The sequence below is a fragment of the Chaetura pelagica genome, unplaced genomic scaffold (genome assembly GCF_000747805.2).
Source record: "Chaetura pelagica isolate M959 unplaced genomic scaffold, ChaPel_1.0 scaffold356, whole genome shotgun sequence".
Lineage (NCBI taxonomy): Eukaryota > Metazoa > Chordata > Aves > Apodiformes > Apodidae > Chaetura > Chaetura pelagica.
Window position 1 is genome coordinate 7,465,982 of NW_009953964.1, and position 20,706 is coordinate 7,486,687.

The 20,706-nt window shown below is 39.3% G+C and overlaps 1 protein-coding gene across 1 annotated transcript in view; it reads left to right on the plus strand.

The window, feature by feature from the left end:
- The window catches only part of EBF1 (early B-cell factor 1), a 277,549-nt gene that overhangs the window by 162,610 nt on the left and 94,233 nt on the right, over nt 1-20,706 (plus strand). Inside the window, exon 5 of the mRNA XM_010002115.1 lies at nt 13,360-13,441. Coding sequence (XP_010000417.1) covers nt 13,360-13,441 — 82 coding nt within the window. The remainder of the gene's footprint in view (nt 1-13,359; nt 13,442-20,706) is intronic.

Here is a 20,706-nt window from a genome sequence, read left to right on the forward strand (position 1 = left end):
TCTTTCCCTCAAAAGTTTCTTTTTTACAGGCTGTCATTTCCCAACAGACGCAAAAAAAGTACCCAGAAAATTTACAGTCAGATCTATCACTCCCAGAGTGGCTCTGAGCTCATCACCAATGCATTCACATCTCAGTTAAACTTTTCAAATTATTGCATGTATTAGAATATGTTTTGTTTCATAAGGAATCTGTTTCTGTAACACGGGATACATCATTGATGTAAAAGAGAACAAGGATAAAACTGGCATTACCATTGGGAAAGCTTTTACAAAGTGAAAACTGGAGTTCTGGTCTGTGATTTGATAAAATTCAGCTTTCCTAGGGGCTCAGTTCTCAGAGGTCCTTTCCTTATCTGTCTTCCTCTGCTGCTGACAAACCAGTTGAGATCTATAAAAGCTGCTTCCAGTGACAACTTTGCTCCCGGCCACAGTGTGCATTTGCAACATGGAGTTTTATTACTGTATATAGTACTTAGTGCAGCCATATGTAGATCCAGATGTCTTTCATCAATTCTGAACTTGCCACATCTGTAACCAAAGTAACCAAAAAGATGCTGACATTTTCCCTGTTACTTTCCAATCCTTACACTACTTGCAGGATAATAGGAAGAAGCATGTTGAAAAATACATGTATATCACATGCTCATTTTTTATTTTATTATGTATTATGTGGCTTTAATATCCTAAGTTATATATTATTCATAATTCCTAATAAAAACAAAACAAACAAAAAAACAAACCCAAGAAACCAAAAGAAGTTTTACTCAAGAAAAAGAAAAGAAGCTATTGGTGCCATGCCACTCACCTGCAGTTTAGCATCACAATTCGCAATACAAGTATACAGTGTTTCATTTCTGTTTCAGGCTGTGGTTGCCTATGGAAGCACTAAGCATGGAAATACTACAGGTGTTAAGATGAATTGTAGAACTGGCTTAACCCCACCTGTATGTGGGGTATTGTTCTAGAAACTTGCTTGGCTTAAACTAGTGCAAGTGACATTGTAGCCTGATTCATTGCAGTGGATATGTTTTTAGTAAGCTTGCTGAAGAGTTGTGTATACATTCCTATAGTACTGTGCAGTATCTAGTGTGCATATATATGCATGTATGAATAGGTATGTTATATTTTTATAAATGTGACTAGACTGAAAAATATTCTGCATCGAAAGGTATGAAATACACTTATAAAAGCAAGTGCGGGTGCACGTTCTTTGTACTATTTCCGTACACAGTGTGTGTGTACATGTGTGTGCACAGGTGTGCCCATGTGTGTAGGTGTATCTGTGTTGCTCCCCAGCCTGGAGTTTATAGTTTGGAGAGAAATCATCCTCCCTCATTCGTCACTGCTGAGCTGCAGCAGCCCAGGCCAGCACATCATTTGTTAACAGCGACAAAGCCGCGCTCATAAACGCCGACATGTTACATTAATTTATAGGCACTGAGTGACTTATTAAATGTGACGTGTGAAATATAACAGGGCCCGGTATGGATGATTAGGTTTTGGGCTTTGAATTGTTGACAAGGCAAGGGTAATGAATTGTGGGACACAAGCTAGTATGTTTCCCCCTCATTAGTCAGTATTAGCTGCATTAATAGTAATAATTGGATATATTCATCATTTAAAATGTTTTAATAAATGTTTGGACAGCACCTGATCTAGGCTGTCAAGTGTTAGACTGGAAGGTTTGTGATGGGAGAAAAATTGTGCTGTTCCTTCTGCAGAGATTTATACAGCCTAAGGGGTGCCATTTGCTAATGTCCTTTCAGAAGTAATGGGTGGAGATTGTTTGGAAAAAGATAGTACAACAAGTGAGAGACAACAGCCTCTCTTGGAATTCAGGAAGACATTTCCATTTTATTCTAGAGACTTGTTGGTTCTGAGGTCAGATCTCCAAGTTGGGATCTGACCTGGTTATTTCTGGTCAGGTGCCAACCCCAAGTTAGAACTTCACAAAAGGTGTGCGTGTTTCCATATGAATTTGTTTCTGTCTTCTACAGCTGCAGGATGAATGTTGCCCAGAGCTCAGGAACTTTCCAATTTGGGGTTTTGGCTTGAAGTCATCAGTACTTGAAACTATTAAGATGTCTAAAATTCCAGAATATTTTCTGCCTGATTGTCTTAAAAGCATGTCTCCATGGGATGAAGGCAAGGCATTTCAGTTGCCAACTGCACTTTCATTCTTGGTTTTCCATATCTGAGATGCATTAGTGCCTACAACTCAATACAAAGATTCCTCTGATTAAAGGGAAATATGTTTTTTTCCCCCATTATTTTATGATCTTTCAAAGTGGAATTTAAAAAAAAATAAGGTAAAACTGGTAGCAAGAAGTCCATGTTGTATTAAACTCTTGCTTTAAAGACACATGTAGGTGACACTAGAATGAGCCTTCTGAGTGACTGGGTGAAGATCAAGAAGACCATGTCCAGCTGCAAAAAAATGATCAGTTCAAAACTTGTGACACATCACTTGGCTGTAACCTGTTGTATAATGAAAACCATTTCTTAAAAGCAACCTTCAGAATATACAAAAGCAAAAGCACATGGAGTTATTGGCACTGCATCACTAGACTGAGAATTTTTATTTTAAAAGAAGAGCCCTCTAAGGAAAAACCTCACTACTGTGGGAAGCAGTGTTTGGTGACTCAGTAGGAGGTATGCTTCCCTTTTAGATGCTACTGAAGAGGTGTCACACTAGGGAGTAGTGCCTTGCTGGAGGTGCTGTCTTTCAGGAGAGACGCAAAGTCAAGTGTCTGGCCACCTGTAGGCATAACAAGTCCCAAGACACTTACTGCAAGGATGAAAGTTTTATCCTTAGTGTCTTTGCTAGTTCCAGCCAGCGGCTTGTACTGAGCATCAGGAATCTTTTTGATGAAGGGATCTTCATGCTCTCCTAAATACAGTGAGCAACACCTGCCTCTTTATATACATGAACTTACTCTGTTCAAAAAGTTGGTGGAGGACTCAGAAGGTGTCAAGGCTGAATCTGGCTGTAGACAGGTAGTGCTGAAGCTCCAGAATGGCAGAAAAGCTTCACTGCAGGAGCAGGAACAATGCAATCATCTTGTACTTGCCATAGTTACTCTGCACAGTGGAAGGAAACTTGAGAATAGGAACTTTGTCATTCAGTTGTAATCAGAATTATTAATACTCCTGAACTTTAAACAATATTATTTCATTTAATAGGCCCCAAAGTCACATACAACTTGTTTAGATAGTGTGCATTTAACTGTATTTTCCTCTTCATTTTGAATCAAGCCCTGAGTATTATTTTGTCAGGGTTGTCTGTGAGTTGGTGGTTATTGTTGACAGGTTGATATGAGGGTATTGTAGCATGTTGTCTAACACGTGTCTGCTGATAAGTTTGTTATTGGCACTGCACAGTGTTTCTTCAAATTCTCTCTATTTTTATTTTAATTTTTTTGAGATTAAGCAGGGATTTTTGACTTGATATTGTGTGCTCAGCAAATGAGGTTCGTCAAACCTTTGGGCTTATGGCTGTGTTTTTATTTCCTGTATTAGTTAACTCTGGCTCTGGAAACTCAACTCACTAGAAAAGATGGAAGTTCATGTTTTCTCTAGATTTATATTGATGTCTGATATCAGATCCTCATCTTCTAATCTACATTCATGTTGTTTAGCCAATTCTCTTAAAAGATTTCAGTCTTTTCATTAGTGACACGTGTGTGTTCTAGAAAGGATAAGGTATTTCAACTTTTTTGCTTTAAGAAAAGCTCTGAAATACTTAATCCAAAGCTTATGCTATAGGCAGATATGATTTGATCATACATGTCTGCTGCAGAGGTAATTATTTCTAAGATTAATTAAGTTTTTCCTGTGTTATGTTAAAGGTAGCACAAATGCAGTATTTATGGATGATGTCTCCGTGGTCCTCTTCTCCATTGCACCAAAAGCTTTATTTTCCTCTTTCTCTTTCAGTCTTCCACTTCTGTGGTGACTTGCAATAAATTTTACAGTGTCTGGGTTGCTTGCCCATGCACACACAAAAATATTCTGCAACTTTTTATACCTAGAGCCAGTTCATCATCCCCTTCGAACACCCCTGGAATATCTTCTCTTGTTGAATTACCACATGCACAGCTCAAACAAAGTGCCTCTGCCTTTCCACAGAACAGCTCTTGCTTCCTTCCAGCACTCAAAATAGTAACTGTACTCTGGCTCCTGTCCTCATGGCCAGAGCTCCCTGCTGGCAAAGGAAGTGTGGGATTTATTCTCTTAAATATCTTGAAACAATGGGAACCCCTGGATGGAATGTCAAGTTTGTGGGCAGGAGCTGAGGGTACTGCTTGACTTTCTTCCACAGCATTTTTTGTGCTTGATCTTTTGTATAAATATAAACTTGCTTATATATGTATTATTTTCTGGGCAGCCAATTCTAGACTCATCCTTATTAGTTTCTTTAAAAGACTCATTTAAACTGTCGCTGGTTTTTGGTTTGTTTTGTTGTGGTGGTTGTTGTGTTGTTTGGTTTTTTTTTAATTTCTCAAGACATCATAAAAAGAGGTTATTACAAAAAGTAAAATCACAGCTCCCAGCAGAATCTCTGTCACGTTGTTCTCTGTTACTGACTCTGACCGAGTTCCTAGTTTAATTTTGTTTTAAAGTTCTTAAAAGTCAGTTTTTAATAACTTTAAGTTACTGCATATTTTCTTCACTGCTGCTACTTTACTTGAAAACAACTCTTCATTTGCTTTTTTGTGGCATAAGTTGTCTTTGGAAGAGATATTACCAAGCTTCACCATATTGAGACTTCCCAAATATTTCTTTGCAATTACTCAATGGGTCAGGAAAGTTAAGTTCCCCATAGAAGAAGAATAATCTTGAAAACAAAATGGAGCAGGTTCTGAGCCAGGTCTTGGGAGGGAACACTGTTGTAAGGAACACTGTTGTAACAGTGTCTACACCTAGTGTAACTGTTCAGGGATACACCTGCTCCAATGGGTTTTGAGAAGCACTGCACCTCAGTTTGTGCAGAAACTTTTCTCAGTGGCTTCAAGGCTCAGACTCTGGCTGGAAGGGAACACTCATCCTTTCAATAGCCTGACTCTCTGGGTTTCAAGAGTTCAGGTGATAGCACCGGTGCATCAATGTTATTTAAGGGTATTATTTATGTTAGGTTGTTTGAGGAATCATAAATTATTGTATGTGCAGGCAAATTATGCTCAGTTTTACTTGCAGGTGATTTAAATGGGCCTGATCAAAGGAAAGGTGGGAACTGTGTTTCCTACTCATTGAATGTTTACCATGTGAATCATTATATCTTAGTAAGCTGATGAAAGAAATGTGATGTCATCAGCATCCTCAGCTGAAGGTGACAGGTTTTAGGGTCCCATGCCTGCTCTGGGAAAACCAGCTTCAGATGACTGGATTAGCACTGCTTTCCAACATACTGTGACTTTGATACTGCTGATGCTTTTTGGTAACCATGCTAAAGTTACAGTAGTTTACCTTGGGGTAGCAGGCAACCAAATAGGGATATTGTATTGCAATAACAGTAATGCTGTTCTCTGTCATCACTTACACTGAACAGAGGTTCTTCTAGCAGAAGGATGATGCTGGGAGGCCTGCTAATTCAATGGCATTGTGTGAACTATGACAGACTGTAGAGCTGGATTGTATTTTTTCCAATGACTGGGGTCTAGCATCTTCAGTAAAAATTAGAAGTAGTTAACCCACTTTTATATCCTAGTGTTTGAATGTTGAAACAGGGGTGAAATGGAGTTAGTTCTTTAAGTAAATAAGGATAAATCCTGTTGGCTGTGTGACTGTTCACTTGATTATGAAGCATTCTGATGCTGGAGAGTCTGTCACGGTTTCATCTAAAGCACTGGCCCATCAGCTCGTAAAGAAGTCTGTGATTTGAAGCATATAAAGAAAGGCAGAGCTTGGGAGGCTTCTGTGCTAACAACAGGAGCTGTGTGTGGGGCACGGGTGTGTGTCCACTCCACTGCTTATCTCCCAGTGCTGTTTGTATCAATATAATGTAAAGGATGTGTGTGTGTTCAGTTATCTTGCATCTTGCTGTCATAAACCAAATACACTGTGTGTACTCTGTACACAGATGGCATAAATTCCTTCCAGCTCTTTTTTTTTTTTTTTTTTTTTTTTTTTTTTTTTTTTTTTTTTTTTTTTTTTTTTTTTTTTTTTTTTTTTTTTTTTTTTTTTTTTTTTTTTTTTTTTTTGTGATAGGGAGGCAGCTATAGTTCAAATGTAATAAAAAATTTAGATAATGGAGCTGGACACAAGTAAGGAGATAAAAGAAAATTCAGATTTTCACTACTTTAAGGAAAAAAAAATATTAAAACATCAGACCTGGGGGCAAAATTAAATTACAGAAAACTGAGCACTCAAATCTGCCTCTGGACTATTTTTAATTTTGTTTTGTGATGTTGTTTTTTGGTGGTATTCTCTTTCTTTTCTTATTAAAATCTGGAAGAAGAAACCAAAACAGACTCTCTGGGGTTTTAACTCATTCATTGGAGAAAATGCCAAACATACTTTCCCAAACTGCTCTAAATTCCTCTGATGCATTTTAGCTCAGATAGTATCAGCGAGCTAGAGAAGTCCAAAAGATGCAAGATGAAAAATTGGTATGCTGTGCTTCACTGTGCAGAACACACAGACCTGAGGAAAAGTGACTGGGAACACTTGGTGAAGCAAGCAGTGAGTAATTTAAGGCTTTTTTGGGCAGTTCTACCTTCTGATTTGGTGATTCTGTGGGTGCCTCCTCAGTTACTTGCTGTGCTGAGCTGAATATTTACTGTATTGATACCAGCAAAGCCTGGCAATGCTGGCTCCAGGAGTCAGAGCAAGTTCACAAAAATAGCCTAGACTATTCTATTTCTATTACTATGGCATTGTCTGAAGAATCTCAGTCAATAGACTCTGACTGCTTGAGGTTTATTCTCTGTGTCATTTTGCCTTTCCTGGACCTTTTCTTTAGTTCAGGAAGAGGTATATATTTTCTAGTAAAATAAATAATTTTCCAGGCTTTTTTATTATTTATTTTTATTTTATTTTATTTGTTTTAAAGCCACTGAATTATTTAGCATCCCATAAATGCAAAATACAGGTCTGATTCTGCTTCCATTTTAAATCACTGAGAACACTGAATACGAGGAGTGCAGATCTGGGGTTTTTTTTGGTCCTAATTAGGATGTTAGGCAACTCAAGAAGGTTATGTTTAGAAGAGAGTTAGATGGCTGTATCTGGTGTTTAATTTCTCTTCTGCAGAATAAATTTCCTGTTGTAAAAATGCCACAAAAGGTAGATACTGCTGTTTATTGACTAAAGAGCCAAGTAAAATCCAGCTGTGAACATGTGGGTAATAGGAGGTTTTCCTCATGCCTTTATTTGATTTCCATGCACAGCCTCATGCTGGTAAATCTCAGTGTAAGCCTCAATTTTTCTTTTGTGAATAAGGTACCTGACATGACCAGTTAGTTGTATGTGGAAAAAGTCTGTGAGGAAAGAAGAACAACAACAACAAAAATAAAACATTGCAAAAATCAATTTGGTAAATAAAGATCTTCCTATCTTAAATGCTAGGAATATTTCCCCCCTCCTTTTTCTGCACTTATTAGTAGAGATGGGCTAAGTTCAGATTTTCTGCATTGTAGGAAATTCCATTATTTTGAAATTTTTCTCCAAAAAAAAGTGGAATAAAAAAGTGTCTCTTCAAGTCAGTTTTTAAAATGTTGGAAATTTCAAGAAATTATATTTATTTTTATAAAATTAAATGATTTTAGCTTGATTTTTTAAAAGTTGGAAATTTCCCATTGTAAAGTAGGAGTTTTTATTAGAAGAGTCATATCAAAAGGAAAAAATATTAACTTTGTCCTGAAATTTCTAAAGGGACATTTCTACATTTTTATTATTTCCTTTTCCAAATAAAATTGCATTAAGGGATGCATATTCTCTGTGTTTTTATTTTAGTGGCAAATTACTAACTAGATCTAGTTACCAGTAGGTGCAGTAGGAGTTACTAGTTGAGGAAGAGAGCAGTGAGTGGAAAGTGCATAGAAAACCCCAAAGCAGCAAATGAAAGGTTTGAAGTGTGTGCACTGTCTGCCTCTTGGTGACCTGTGGACTCACCTCTACATTAACTTCAGTACTTCTCAATATGCCAGGTTTTCACCCAAGATAAAATTGCCAACGGATACTGTTTGAGACAATTGTGTTTGTAGTGTCACATCTCCAGCATCCTCTTTTCCTGGGAGGACAACTAAAGAGAGGAGATACGCTGACAGCAGAGCTGGTTCTGCGAGGTGCTGAAGTGTGTGACTAGTACCTTTGTCTACATCAGTACTGCTTGTGTATTTAAATTTATGCACATATTCAGTACTCTGCTGAATTGGTATGTCATACAGAATGGGCATGCAATCCTTTTATCTGATGGACGGTTGCTAATTATTGCACTGGCCCATGTATTTTGGTTTTACTAATTTTTACAAACCCACATATACTTACTGCTGCATTTCATCCAGGAACCTAAACTTGCCCTCTTCTGTCAAATGTGTTCAGACCTCAGAAAAGGTGCATTTTGTCCACTTTGTTTGCCTTAGCTGAGTTTAAGTTGTATAACCAGCACTGACTTTCTGGATAGCCATTGGTCTGGCTGACCTTGGCAGCACGACAGCTGCTGTATTTTCACATGGATGAACTGTTCTTGAACAACTTCTCCAATGTATCGGGAACAAACAAGCTTTTCTTCAGCATCAGGAATGCAGCAGGTCTTCTTTCCAACTATTTTTTTTTCTCCTTCCACAGACATATTTATTGTGGCAATGGCGAGAAAATCCTACTGCTAAACCTTCATGTTTGAGTTCATTTACATTTCCTTCAGGGGAGTGACAGAGAAGCCAATCTAGATCATGTCAGAGCTTGCTTTCTTTAATTTAACTCTTAGTTTATTTTTAATAAACATGGATATTAATTGGTAGTGGCAAGAAAACTAGGAGGACAAAATCCTTCTACATGTTTCTTGCTTGTATTTCCATTTCTGCTGTATTTATATAATTTAAATCATTCACGTAGTCAGCAGTGACAAAGAGCAGGATGCTGCTGGGGAGGGTATTGCACAAACCCAAAGGGTTTGCAGTCTGGTGGACAAGATGGCCTGTGATGAACGGCAGGGAGTCTTTTATACAAATGGAGTGACCTCCAGCTGGTAGTGAGCTTGCTAGATCCCTCAGCTGGATGAGGGGAATAGAAGGATGGAGGGAGCAGAAGCAAGCCAGTGTCAGGAGGCTGGAGTAACAGTATGGGAAGGCAGCAGGGAGTAGAGTGTAATGGTGAGAGCACAGTCCTGCTGACACCAAGATAGTTTTGAGAAGGCAGCAGTTTTGTTAGAAAAAAATATCTTCAACTCCAAAAAGGATTTTTCTATCAAGTTGTTAGAAAAGGGAGAACACTCCCAAAAGAGCCAATAACGCATTTGTTAGAGCTAATGCCTGGCAGAAAGAAGTTCAAGTTAATTTTGGGTCGGATTCACACTGCAGGTTTATATTTAACTGAAGGTTTTATTTCTTCATTGGTCCTTGTAGTTACTTAGAGATTTGTAGTAGTACAGTGCCATGGCATGGATTAACTGTTCAGCAACTTTGCTCTTTGACTAGTTTTTGCGGCCTGCACTGAGCTGCACCTTATGACACCTAAATGTAATCTCAAAGGAACTGGTTTTCTCCAAAACTGCACTCCCATACCCTCCAACCATATGTCTGTGGGATAAGGAATGAAGCACAGCCATTGGTTTAATAGCACTGTAAGTCAGTACATTCAAGTGCTTTGTGAAAGTTAGCATGTTTCTGGACCTGAGCTGGCTCACATGGAGCTGGCTTGGGATGCTCTTCACGCCAGGGTTGTTAGTAGTCAGGAAGGGAGTCAGAAAACATATTTTGTTTGATTCATGCAAAAAAAACCCCAACAACTTTCAATGGTAGCACATATAATTGATGACTGAGCCTTGTGTGGCAAAAGAGCCTGGTGTTCAGCAATCCCATAAGTTTGGAAAGAGAGCTAAAGTTGAAGATTTTATTGACACTCCTGTGTTTTGCAGACTTTTTTCATCTTGGGAATGAATTTCAGACCTCAGTGGTTAGTATTAATGCTATATATCCTCTGTGGTTAGTATTAATGCTATACAGCCCTGCCAAATGTGGAGAAAGTTAGAACTGAAAAAAAAAAATAACCCACTGTGAAGAAGTTAGATGCAAACAAATGGGGATGGAAGTTTATGCTTACAAAGAGCTCAGCTCTTCTGGCACTTCTCCTGGACCAGTCCTGTCAATCTAAATCTGAAATATTTGCAGAGTGAAGTGTTGGTAATGAGCAAGGCTGGCAGGACTGGACTCGAGGTGAAGAAGGCACCTGAACAAGCATTTTAAAGCAGGAACCAAGAGACTGGGCTGAACCCCATGAATCAAACTGCTCCACTCTACCCTTGTCTTAATCTATTCACATCCACCGTCCTGCCAGAGCAGAGGAGCCCATCAGCCGACGTGTGCTGTGCCAGCTCGGGAGCTCTTGGCTCTTGCCTAGATGAGCAGGGGGTGCTTTTGTGTAGCTGAGAGGGGACCCTAGCTCTGGTGTGTTCCAAAACAAAGTGTAGCCTATAGCTTGTTTTGTCTTTCAGTAGCATAAAAATATGGCACTTGGCAGAACGTGTTCTATAAACTGGTGACTTTTTACTCAAAATGCAGTGAGTGAACTTCGCTGTGTAAGCCCGGGGTCTTAAAAGTTCCTCTGAAAATAGTGTTGTTTTTTTAAGTTAATTTTTTTTTTCTGGAGTTGATTTAATTCAAAGGCACTTTTGTTTGCTTGCCTGCTTGCTTGCCTGGCATTTTTTGGTAAGTTTAAATAGATGAGTTTCATTTCTTCTGCAGTTTATTTTGGTGAAACTTCTGTTGAATTTGGGGGAGATATCACAGGGCAAATGGACTTAATCTTTGAAATTTTGGGTTACAGTTTGCAGACCCCAAGAGCCAACTCTTGTATTTCATATGGATTTTCCAAGCTTTGAGCAAACATGAGCTCAGACTTTAAGAGGGAAGGGAAGGCCCAGTGTTACTGCAGAGAGCTTCACAAAGAGCTTTCTATCTCTTTTAAGGCCCTTGAGTCAGTCAAGCCCCCATTGCCCCATGTTCATGTATACTGTGCAAAGACAGACTGGGAAAGCACTTCCCACATTTGTGTGGCTGACAATTCCTTTCAGTGCAGATATTTTTAACTATCCTGTGTCCCAGCTTCACTTGGGACCAAGGTGTTGCTCCAGGGCTGTGGCAGACCAGGCAGGCAGCTGCTGGACTTGGCACTTGGCTAAGCTGCCAAAAATCCCCTGGCAAACTTTGGTTAGCACCAGCTTCTCCCCAAAGAGTGAGTGGCTCCGAGAGGTTTTGCCACATAAGGGCCTGTTTGAGGCTGAAGGCACCAGCTGACAGGGATGTCTTTGCCTCCCAACAGATGGCCAGGCTTTTTATTTCAGCAAGCAATCTCGTGCAGAGAGGTGGTCTCCAGATCCTGCCAGCATTTTGCATGACAGGGCCAGCTTAGGGCAAGAGGGATCTGATGTCCGTGCCCTTCATAGCTCATGAGCTAAATGACGAGCTGTTGACAGGAAAGCCATCATCTGAAGTGTAAGATCCTGAACTCTCCCTGCTTTTCATTTTTCTTTGGCAGAATTAATGCCCTATTTGCTTGTCTCTCAAAATCCATTCTGGCATGAGTACAAACCCTCGCCTGGTGGCAAGCAGTTGTCTAGATTCGAGTTGCCAAGATTTGTGCTGACAGCTCCTTCTACACAATCTGAGTCAGGCTGTCACAGCTGGCCATTAGAGGCTTAAAAAGACACACACATGTACAACCAACTTTCTGGTTTTGAATATCAGAACCTGCTTGATGAGAAAATACACTGCTCTTTATTTTACTGTAAACAAACACAGTGTATCCAAACCCCTGTTCAAGTGTGGTGGTGTTTGTTATATGTTGATTGTTTCCTCTTAATTAGGGGCATGGGTCTAGAAGGGACCTTGTGGGTTAGGAGATCCGGTCCTTGATAATTCCAGGAGTCACATTTTGTAATCCTCCTTATTACCTTACTTTTCCTGATTGAAAACAGTCCCTTGTAGTTTCAATTTGTCCCTTGACACAGAGGAAGAAGCACCCAAACTTGCATGGCAGAGGGGCAGCATCACAACTAGAGTAGGGCAGAAATGCTGCTCATCAAAAAGAGATTTTCTGAAGCTGTTTACCCTGCAGTTTCATCTGTCTTGATGGCAGCATGTGCAAGTTCTGCTGACCTTGCATTCAGTTTGGGTGCTAAAAAATGAATGCTTGCAAAAGTTAACTTTCTGATTTAAAGTAAAGATTAACTTCTGCTTAGCCAACTGATGGTTACTGCAAGTGTAATGCTGCTCTGCCTGGTTGTGCTAGGTTTTAAACTTGCTGTAGGATTATGTTTTGCACAGCTGAGCTTTAGTAGACCTTAGTCTGTAGTTTATCTGGAACAAAAGGTTGATAAACTCTGGCTCTCAGGGAGGAAGCCTGGAATCTGAGACCCACTATTATTCATTGACTTGTCTTTATGCGTTTACAGTCCACTGATGCATAACACTGAAGGAAATATTTTCAGTGAAATGTTTGCTTTTTTCTTTGACTTTATAAAATGCAATGTCTTTTCTTAGAGATATATGTCAGGGTCATATAGTTACTTCACTGAACTGTGTATGGTCAGGAAATAGACTGCATTGAAAATATTTAATTTTTCCATGAAGTCAGTCTTTTAACCAAGACTTTCCCCCTTCTCCTCTCAGGGTTTTGGTCTCCCCCACTAACCACTATTTGAGCATTAATTTTATGGACAAACTGGGTTTAACTGTGGAAGGGTGATTCCAACTGTATGGAACATTTTCAGTATTTTTGTATTAAATCAAAATTTGCACATGATGGTGAACTTCTAAAACCAAACCCCATTAAGGGAATTTTCTTGGCTGGTATTTTTCTTTCCTATTTTTGATGTGCTGAAATATATGTCTCTTCCTTACTGCTGTGGATCACACAGCAAGGCTGGCCATTTAGTATGATAGACAGACTCTGCAAACTTTAATACCTCTGAAACAAGAGATCTATTAATATATTGCTTCAATGTTTAAGATGTGCTTACTTATTTTTCTGGATTGGGGCCCTTACAAGCTCTGCTCCCTCTTTGAATGATCAGTGAGATACTTTGTCTGAGTTGTGAATACTAATGTAAATAAGGCTTTGTTGAACCAAATGTGCAGATGTTACATTGTGCTCGTATGTACTGTTTATAAGCCATTAATGTCCATTTCTCTTTCTCCACAGGTTCTTCTTGAAATTTTTCCTCAAATGTAACCAAAATTGCCTAAAAAATGCAGGAAACCCTCGAGACATGCGTCGATTCCAGGTCAGTCGGACATGCTTCCTCCTTTAAAAATCAGCAGCTGTTAGGGACAGAAGTACTTTGACCCAAACTAATCTAGTAATTCACTGCAAGATGCTAGAAATGTAAGGTCACAGAATATTGTTTGAGGTCTTCTTGTCATAGCAGAATTGGCAGGAAGTAGTTGGGTTTTCTTGCTCTGGACAAGAGAATGCTTGAAGATAATGTCATCTCCACAGGAAGTGAAAGCATGAAAAGGAAAAATTAAAATGACCTCTGTGTTGCTTTAGCTTATGGGGCTCTGAGATACTCCCTTTTGCCTGGGGAACTATTTGCTTCACTATTTGCCTTCATGTAAACACTGAGTATCAGGTTTATTGGAAGGGGCAGAGGAGAGTTTAAGAGCAATGAATAAAATCAAGCTCATGACTTCACTTGAGCAGTTATTCTTCAGCAGTGTTAAAAATCATAAGTGTGCATCGATGGGGTGAAAGTTCACCCCTGTAGTCAAAACTTGGAAAAAACTGCCTTTGGGTGTATCTCTCTTGGGATGTTGTGGGCTGGTATTTCCCCACTGCTGCAGCACGTGTCTGCAAGGCTTGGGAACTGTAATATTATCGCATCTTCAGATGGCCAAGGACAACTTTTTGTGCTACACTCTGTCCATGGTTCTTTTTGGAATCAAGTAAAACACTGTTGCTTGGGAAGATGGTCTGTACTTGCCTTCCCCACTGTGTCAGCAGTGGTGTAGTGGCAATGCTGGGAAATAATTGCTCCAACCCTTTTATTGAAGACATGGTCCTTTGAATGTGCCAATAATGCTTTACCTGAGTATGTGCTTAAAAGAAAAATAGGGTAGAGCCAAAGGACCTTCTCTTTTAATGGGAGGACTGTATACTGCCAAGGGAGAAAACATTATAGATACCTGCTAGGTATTTGCCTCAGAGCTCTAAGGAAGAAATGGATTTATCCCATGGACTACATGGATCTCTGGAGGAAGGCAACTACTTTTTTGTGCAGTAGCTCAGAAACTTGTTTGCTTCTTTCCCAGCATTTTTTTTTGCAGTTAAATAAAAGTGCTAAATGCTATGTAAATGACAAGATTGTTTGTATGTAGAACATGTAACTTCTGTTGAGCTGCTTAATTGCAACAACGCTGGAAGGCAGAAAGGTGTTGTATGCCCCTCTGAGCATAGAAGTGCAGAAGTGAGGATATGTGGCCACAGGGATTAAACTAATCAGTGTAAGAGGTAACATTAGCATGGCAGAACCCTTGGCTTCTCACTCCACACTCCTCTCTCCATCACGTTTCCCCTGTAATATAGGAGGGTGTCATCACTGAAGGATAAGGTGGGAAAAGGACTCTCACCAGCACAGGGATTTAGGCCAAGCAGCCACCCCTTGGGCCTGTCAGAGCTTGCTTCACAACATGTACACTCTGCTGAGTTTGTGCTTGTCCAGGCTCGAGGCTGATTTTCATATGGTAATGCCTTTGCATGTTCTCTCAGAACTGCAATCAGGAGCCTGTGTCGGTGAGTAGGTAGGACATAGGAAAGGTTGTTGATCTCTTGACTTGTAAAGACATTCTATCATACAAACCCAGCTTCACAGCAGTTGAGCTTTCTGTGTGTAAACAGAGACTGCTTAATTACACAGGTCATGTCAATTAGTGTGACCTTAGCATTTTCAAGAAATTAATCACTTTCAGCCCAGCAAACCACTCATACTGTGTTGAAGCTTGCAGCGTTCTGCTAAGTGCCCAGGCGTATTGTTTTACAATAGCTGCTTCTGTTTGTTTTCTTTTTTCTTTTTCTTTTTTAAATTTTTTTTTTTAACTTGTTGCTCTTCTAACAATAGACTTCCTAAACTAAAATATCCAGGCTCCGTACAGTCCAGGTGTCATTTATGGTGAAAAGGAGCAAGCATACATATAGTATCTCAATGATACGCTGCACCTAGATGTTTGAGACAACGTTACATAGGAACCAGCTGGGCCCCTGTGAAGCCAGTGGAAAGTTTGCTATCATCTGCCTTTGAAATATTGCCAGTGACTTACAGGGTCTCTAATAGCTATGTCAAAGTTCAGGTTAAAAATGATGAGGGTAAAGTGTTTCGAGACCTTTAAAATAGTAGCATACTCTTTTTGCACACACACACACAGAGGAGACTTCCCTTCCTCTAATTCATTCTGCTATCTGTGGTGAACTGTTAAGCTGCCCAGAGATTTGTCTGTCTTTTGGCCATGGTCTCATGCATCAGTCCTCAAAAATTGCTAGGAGTTACTAGAACACAGCTTATAGTTTTGGTGAGAGAAGCAGTGAAGGGCCGGGAAGACAAGCCTCTCACTAAGGACTAGCCCTGCAGAAAATTTATTTTTTTAGTAGGTTTTGGTGTTTGTTGGGTTTTTTGTTTGTTTGTTTTTGTTTTATTGTTGGTTGGTTGGTTTTGTTTGTTGTTTTTTTTTTCCTGCAGCAGGAAACTGTCTGATTATCATATGGTACAAGAGAGGTTAAAAAAGTGCAGAAAAGAGCCAAAGTATGTACTGATTTAGGTGACCTGCGTGTGAAACGTCATTCAGACTCACATATAAAAATGAATTGGGAAATTTTATCCTGAACTTTGCATACAAATGTAGTGGTGTGATAAGCCTACCATAGAAGCAGTTGTGGGCCTGGAAGGAAATATGTTTCTCTGTATGTCTAAGATGTGCAGGTATGTGACAACTGGAGCAGTGCCAAGTGCCAGCAAAAGTGCATGCTGGTGCAGTGCTGGCACTGGCTGTGTTGTGTCTCTGTTAGCAGGAGGAGAAAGTCAGAGAGAAGTCAAATGCTATGCAAGGACTCTAGACATTTGAATTGAGTGTTCAACTGTGCTACAGAGTTGCTGCTTGTCCTTGAGACAATAATTTCATCTGTGTGTTTCATCAGCCCAATCACACAAAACATTTGATGATATCACATTTTGTCCCCTTTGTCCAGACTTGCCTATTTATTCCAGAAACCTGTGGAGCAGATGCTCAGTTTGATTTTGCATTCTTCATCACAATAAGCCATCAGTCTTGGTAGGACAAATTGTAGTGCCCCAATTAGTGGTAATAATAGCAAAACTAAGTAGACGATATCATGGGTGAACTCTGCCAGTATTTTATTTTTCAGCACTAAAAACTCATTCCTACAACCTAAACAGTTTTGTATGTTATTGAAACCCAGGTGCCCTAGTTATCTTGTTGTTCTTGTTTTAGCACAATTGCTTGTGCAAACTGATACATGTCAAGTTTTAATTTAGAGGAAACTTTTCAGACTGAGTCACTGCATAAAAAACACTGGTTTATTATTAAAACCTTGAAAGTCACTTACAAATCTCCATGCTGTTTGATTCTGTTACCACAACCTCTTCCTCAGTCTAGGCTGCTAGTTTGCTTCCATGGGACTCTGCCACTCATGTTTGAATTGAAACCACTTGTGTCTTATTGCAAATTTGCATAAGAGACAGAGATGATGCTTCATGAATCCCAGATAATGGAATTTGGACATGAAAGGCTCCATCCCCAGAGAAGGGAAAGGAAAAAAAAAAAAAAAAAAAAAAAAAAAAAAAAAAAAAAAAGGCAGGAAAATAGCAGTGAGAGTTGTGGTCCAATTCAACAAGGTAATTAGGTGGCCTGGCCTGGCCTTGAGCACGTGAGCAAAATTACTGAATTTTATTGTACTTATGTGCTTTTAGATAGGCACATTTTTAAGTGTCTTGTTAAATTGAGAGTGGTTTTTAGTTACTAGAATAAAGAAGTCAGCACATGGTAGGAAGACGTCAGCAAGTGGTGATGCAAGTAAAGACGTTGCTCAAACCGCTTCTGCAAAGCTTTTGGAAGAGCAGCAAGCACTGGAGTTACAGATTTAACACTAATGACACGTTTCAAACCTGGAAATCACCTTAATCAGATTTTTTCTGCCTTTGCACTAGATACTGGGGACATCACAAAAATATCATATCCCTCACCATACATCAGAGAAAATTGAAAGCACAAGGAACGTGTTATGTCTTAATCAGTTAGCAAAGCTTAATGGACTGTGGTTAAAAATGAGGAGTCATGCAGTGCTTAATTTTGATATATTAGGTGAGGTACTATAACAAATAAACAGGCCGAGTGCTAAACGTGAATAAATAGCTTGATCTCCAGGCTCCTGGTGTCTGAATAGATATTTTTTTTTAACTAAGCTCCAAAGTATTCACAAACTGAACTATTTAATGGCAGGCAGAATAATTCACAGAGCTGTGATATGTTAGTGCAGTTGATAGTGTCAACTTCATTGAAGAAAGTTGTAAACCCATGTGTTTCTTTCATACCTCTGTCTGCCCTGGTGTTGATACAGGATTTAAATTCAAAATCTGTAAAGGACTAAAGTTAAAGCTCAAAATCATTTTCCATGTTTGCCTGTCCCAAATTAAAACTGTGTTTTGTTGACAAAATTTGGAAAGGTTTGCGATTTGGCAGGCCTGGTTGTCCCTGTGCTTACATTAATGTGTCAGCACCTCATTAATCATTTATTAAACTGCAGTGTGCCTTTCCCTCTTGCTATGGTCTGTGTTTTAGGATGCCTCAGTGCCCATTCCACATATACTTTGGCTCTCCCCTCCCCCTAATTTTATGATTTCTCCACAAATTAGTTTTAGCATGTGCTTTAACTTGAACATATCCCAGTCATTTCAAAATCAAAATGAGTGTAGTATTTTTTTAGATTAAAAAATGTGAGTAAAACTTGTAAGTATGTAAGTGCTCCATAGCAATCCAAGTATGTAACTGTAGCATACAATATTCAAAGTGTATTTTCTACTCTGTTAATAATTAGAGGTCTTAATATTTTGTTAGTGCAGTATATATTCAGTATTCCTATATTAATGAGATTTTGCATTTAAAGAATTGAGCAATAAGCATATGCTGTTTCTTACAGGTGCACTTTGAATAATATTTTTTTTTCAGACAAATGCATAAGAGTAACCACTTTTCTGTTGTTGTTTTGTTTTTTACATTTCCTGAGACTGGAAACAGTTTCTCTTGAGGATTCCATTTATAGTTTCTTCTGGTAACTACACTGAAGAACCACACCAATGTGGTCTCTTTGTAGTAAATCAGACCCTCTGTTCAGGAGGTAGGAAGACACTGTTAAGTACTTCAAAATATGTTGCATCAACAGTTTCAGAAACCTGGGGGGAGAAAAATTAGATGTAGATTTACTCACATAAAACTGACCTCACTAAGATAGTTTCCTCAAGTTCTTCCCTAGAAGAGTGCATGACAGCTACTTATATATATGATTGTCATGGATTGGAGACCTACCTATTATTACTCTTGGCCTGTTGATTTTCTGGATTTCTATTTCTAGAAGCATTCAAAAAGTTTGGTTTCAACACAGGACTGACTGATCAGCTTCAATGGGAAATCTGTGTGTACCCATATGGTTTTAGGATTGGGGAAAGTATTTCTTGAAGCCATTGTTATTAATTGCAATAGTGTTAATTTTCATATGCGTCTAAGCAAACCCATAGAAGAAGATAAGGAGATGGCATAAATCATGGAGCTGGGACAGGCAATGCCAGCTAAGGATTTAACTCAAAATCCTGGTTGCAAAGAATTTACAATGGTTGCAAGTGCACAAATAAGATTTCAAACCCTGAGCTACTTCCTATAAGATCATATTTTATTGAAAATATTATAAACTTTATTCTATCCCTTAGGAATGCAATGGATAAATTACTTTTGAAATCCCTTTTGGAATTTTATATATAGGGCTTGGGGTTTTTTTTTCCCCCTTAGTTTGATTTCAGAAAAACTTACCTGCAGTGTTTGGTGCATTCTTTTTCCTAAATTTCCATCTGTAAGAGCTCTTGAATCACTTATTCAGTATTTCAATATCTTTCACTTAAAACTCACACAAAAATCTATTGTCTGGAATGCCACTCTGAAGGATGGTTTTAGGATCCTTTAGATGTAAACTATTATCTTTTGTATTCCTCTTTTTAAAGACAAAGACTTTGGGATTAGCTATGGGCAGTTTAGTTTAGATTTTTGAGCATTTTAGTCAATGACCAGAAATAGGTGGGAAAATTTTAACTTTTTTTTTTTTTTTTTTTTTTAAGATCCAGTACAAGTGGTGAAATTGAATTGTTGTAAGTGTCACAGTTTGACTTAGGTCCGACAACAATGCTCTCGATCCCCCCTCCCCCCAACCCAGGTAGGGAAGGAGAGAGAGAAAAAGAGAGAGACTTGGCTGGATTGAAAACTAAACTACACAGCTTTAATTAAAACACTAATGAATGATACAAGAAAATATATATACAATTATATACAGATATATTCAGGTGTAGGCACAAGCCTCTCACCTACCCCCACCCCAGCAACTCCCACAGCACTTCCCTGATCTGGGAAGAGTCCCGAGGAATCCCGGAGCTGCTGCTGGAGAAAGCAGAGAGTTATGGGGGTCAGGAGATCTCGAGCCTAAGGGGCGACGGTGATGGATGAACAGAGTCCTCCCCGGACGCCGGCCATGCACGGAAGAGAAAGGGAGAAGAAGAAGGAAGGAAGTTGTCTTCTGTGATCTCTGACCTTCCTTTGAGCTTACGTAGATATATGGAATGGAATATCTTTGGCCAATTTTGCTGTCCATCTAATTCAGCCTCCTACGAGGGGGGTCACAGATCTCCCCATAGTGTCTGAGCCGGCAGAGTGCAGGTGCAGCCTTGAAGCCTCAGTAGTTAGAAAAACATTCCACTGTCTTATCAGCCTAGCAGAACACACTGTTGCTAGTTACAAGAAAGCTTACTGAAGGAAAAAAAAATCAGTAAAAAGAAAAATTGGCTTCATCCTGGCTTAAACCAGGACAGTAAGCCATCCTTTAAGTGTCCCCATTTGACCAACTTTGAGAGGCAGCATCTTCCTGAGAGAGTTGAAGCAATGTTTGCCAATCCTTGTAAAGCATTTCACCTCTTCAGAGGCTAAAGCCTCTCAAAACCAAGAACAATTAAAACGAGAGCCTTTCAGAGCGACTGGGGAATTCAGCAAAATAAATCAGAAATCCTCTGCCGTGGCTCTGGAGGCTTGCCTCATTATAAGAGCAGATCTATTAGCCCCCTTGCCATTGTCTTTCATTTCTCAAGTGAGGTGATTCTAATTAAATTAATCTGCATGTCAATCTATCGGTGATCAATCAAAAGGGCCGAGGTCCCCCTTTGCGGGCTGTGCTTGCGGCTGACAGGGGCTGATAATGGAGGAAGAAATAAACTGTCGAGCAAAGTTA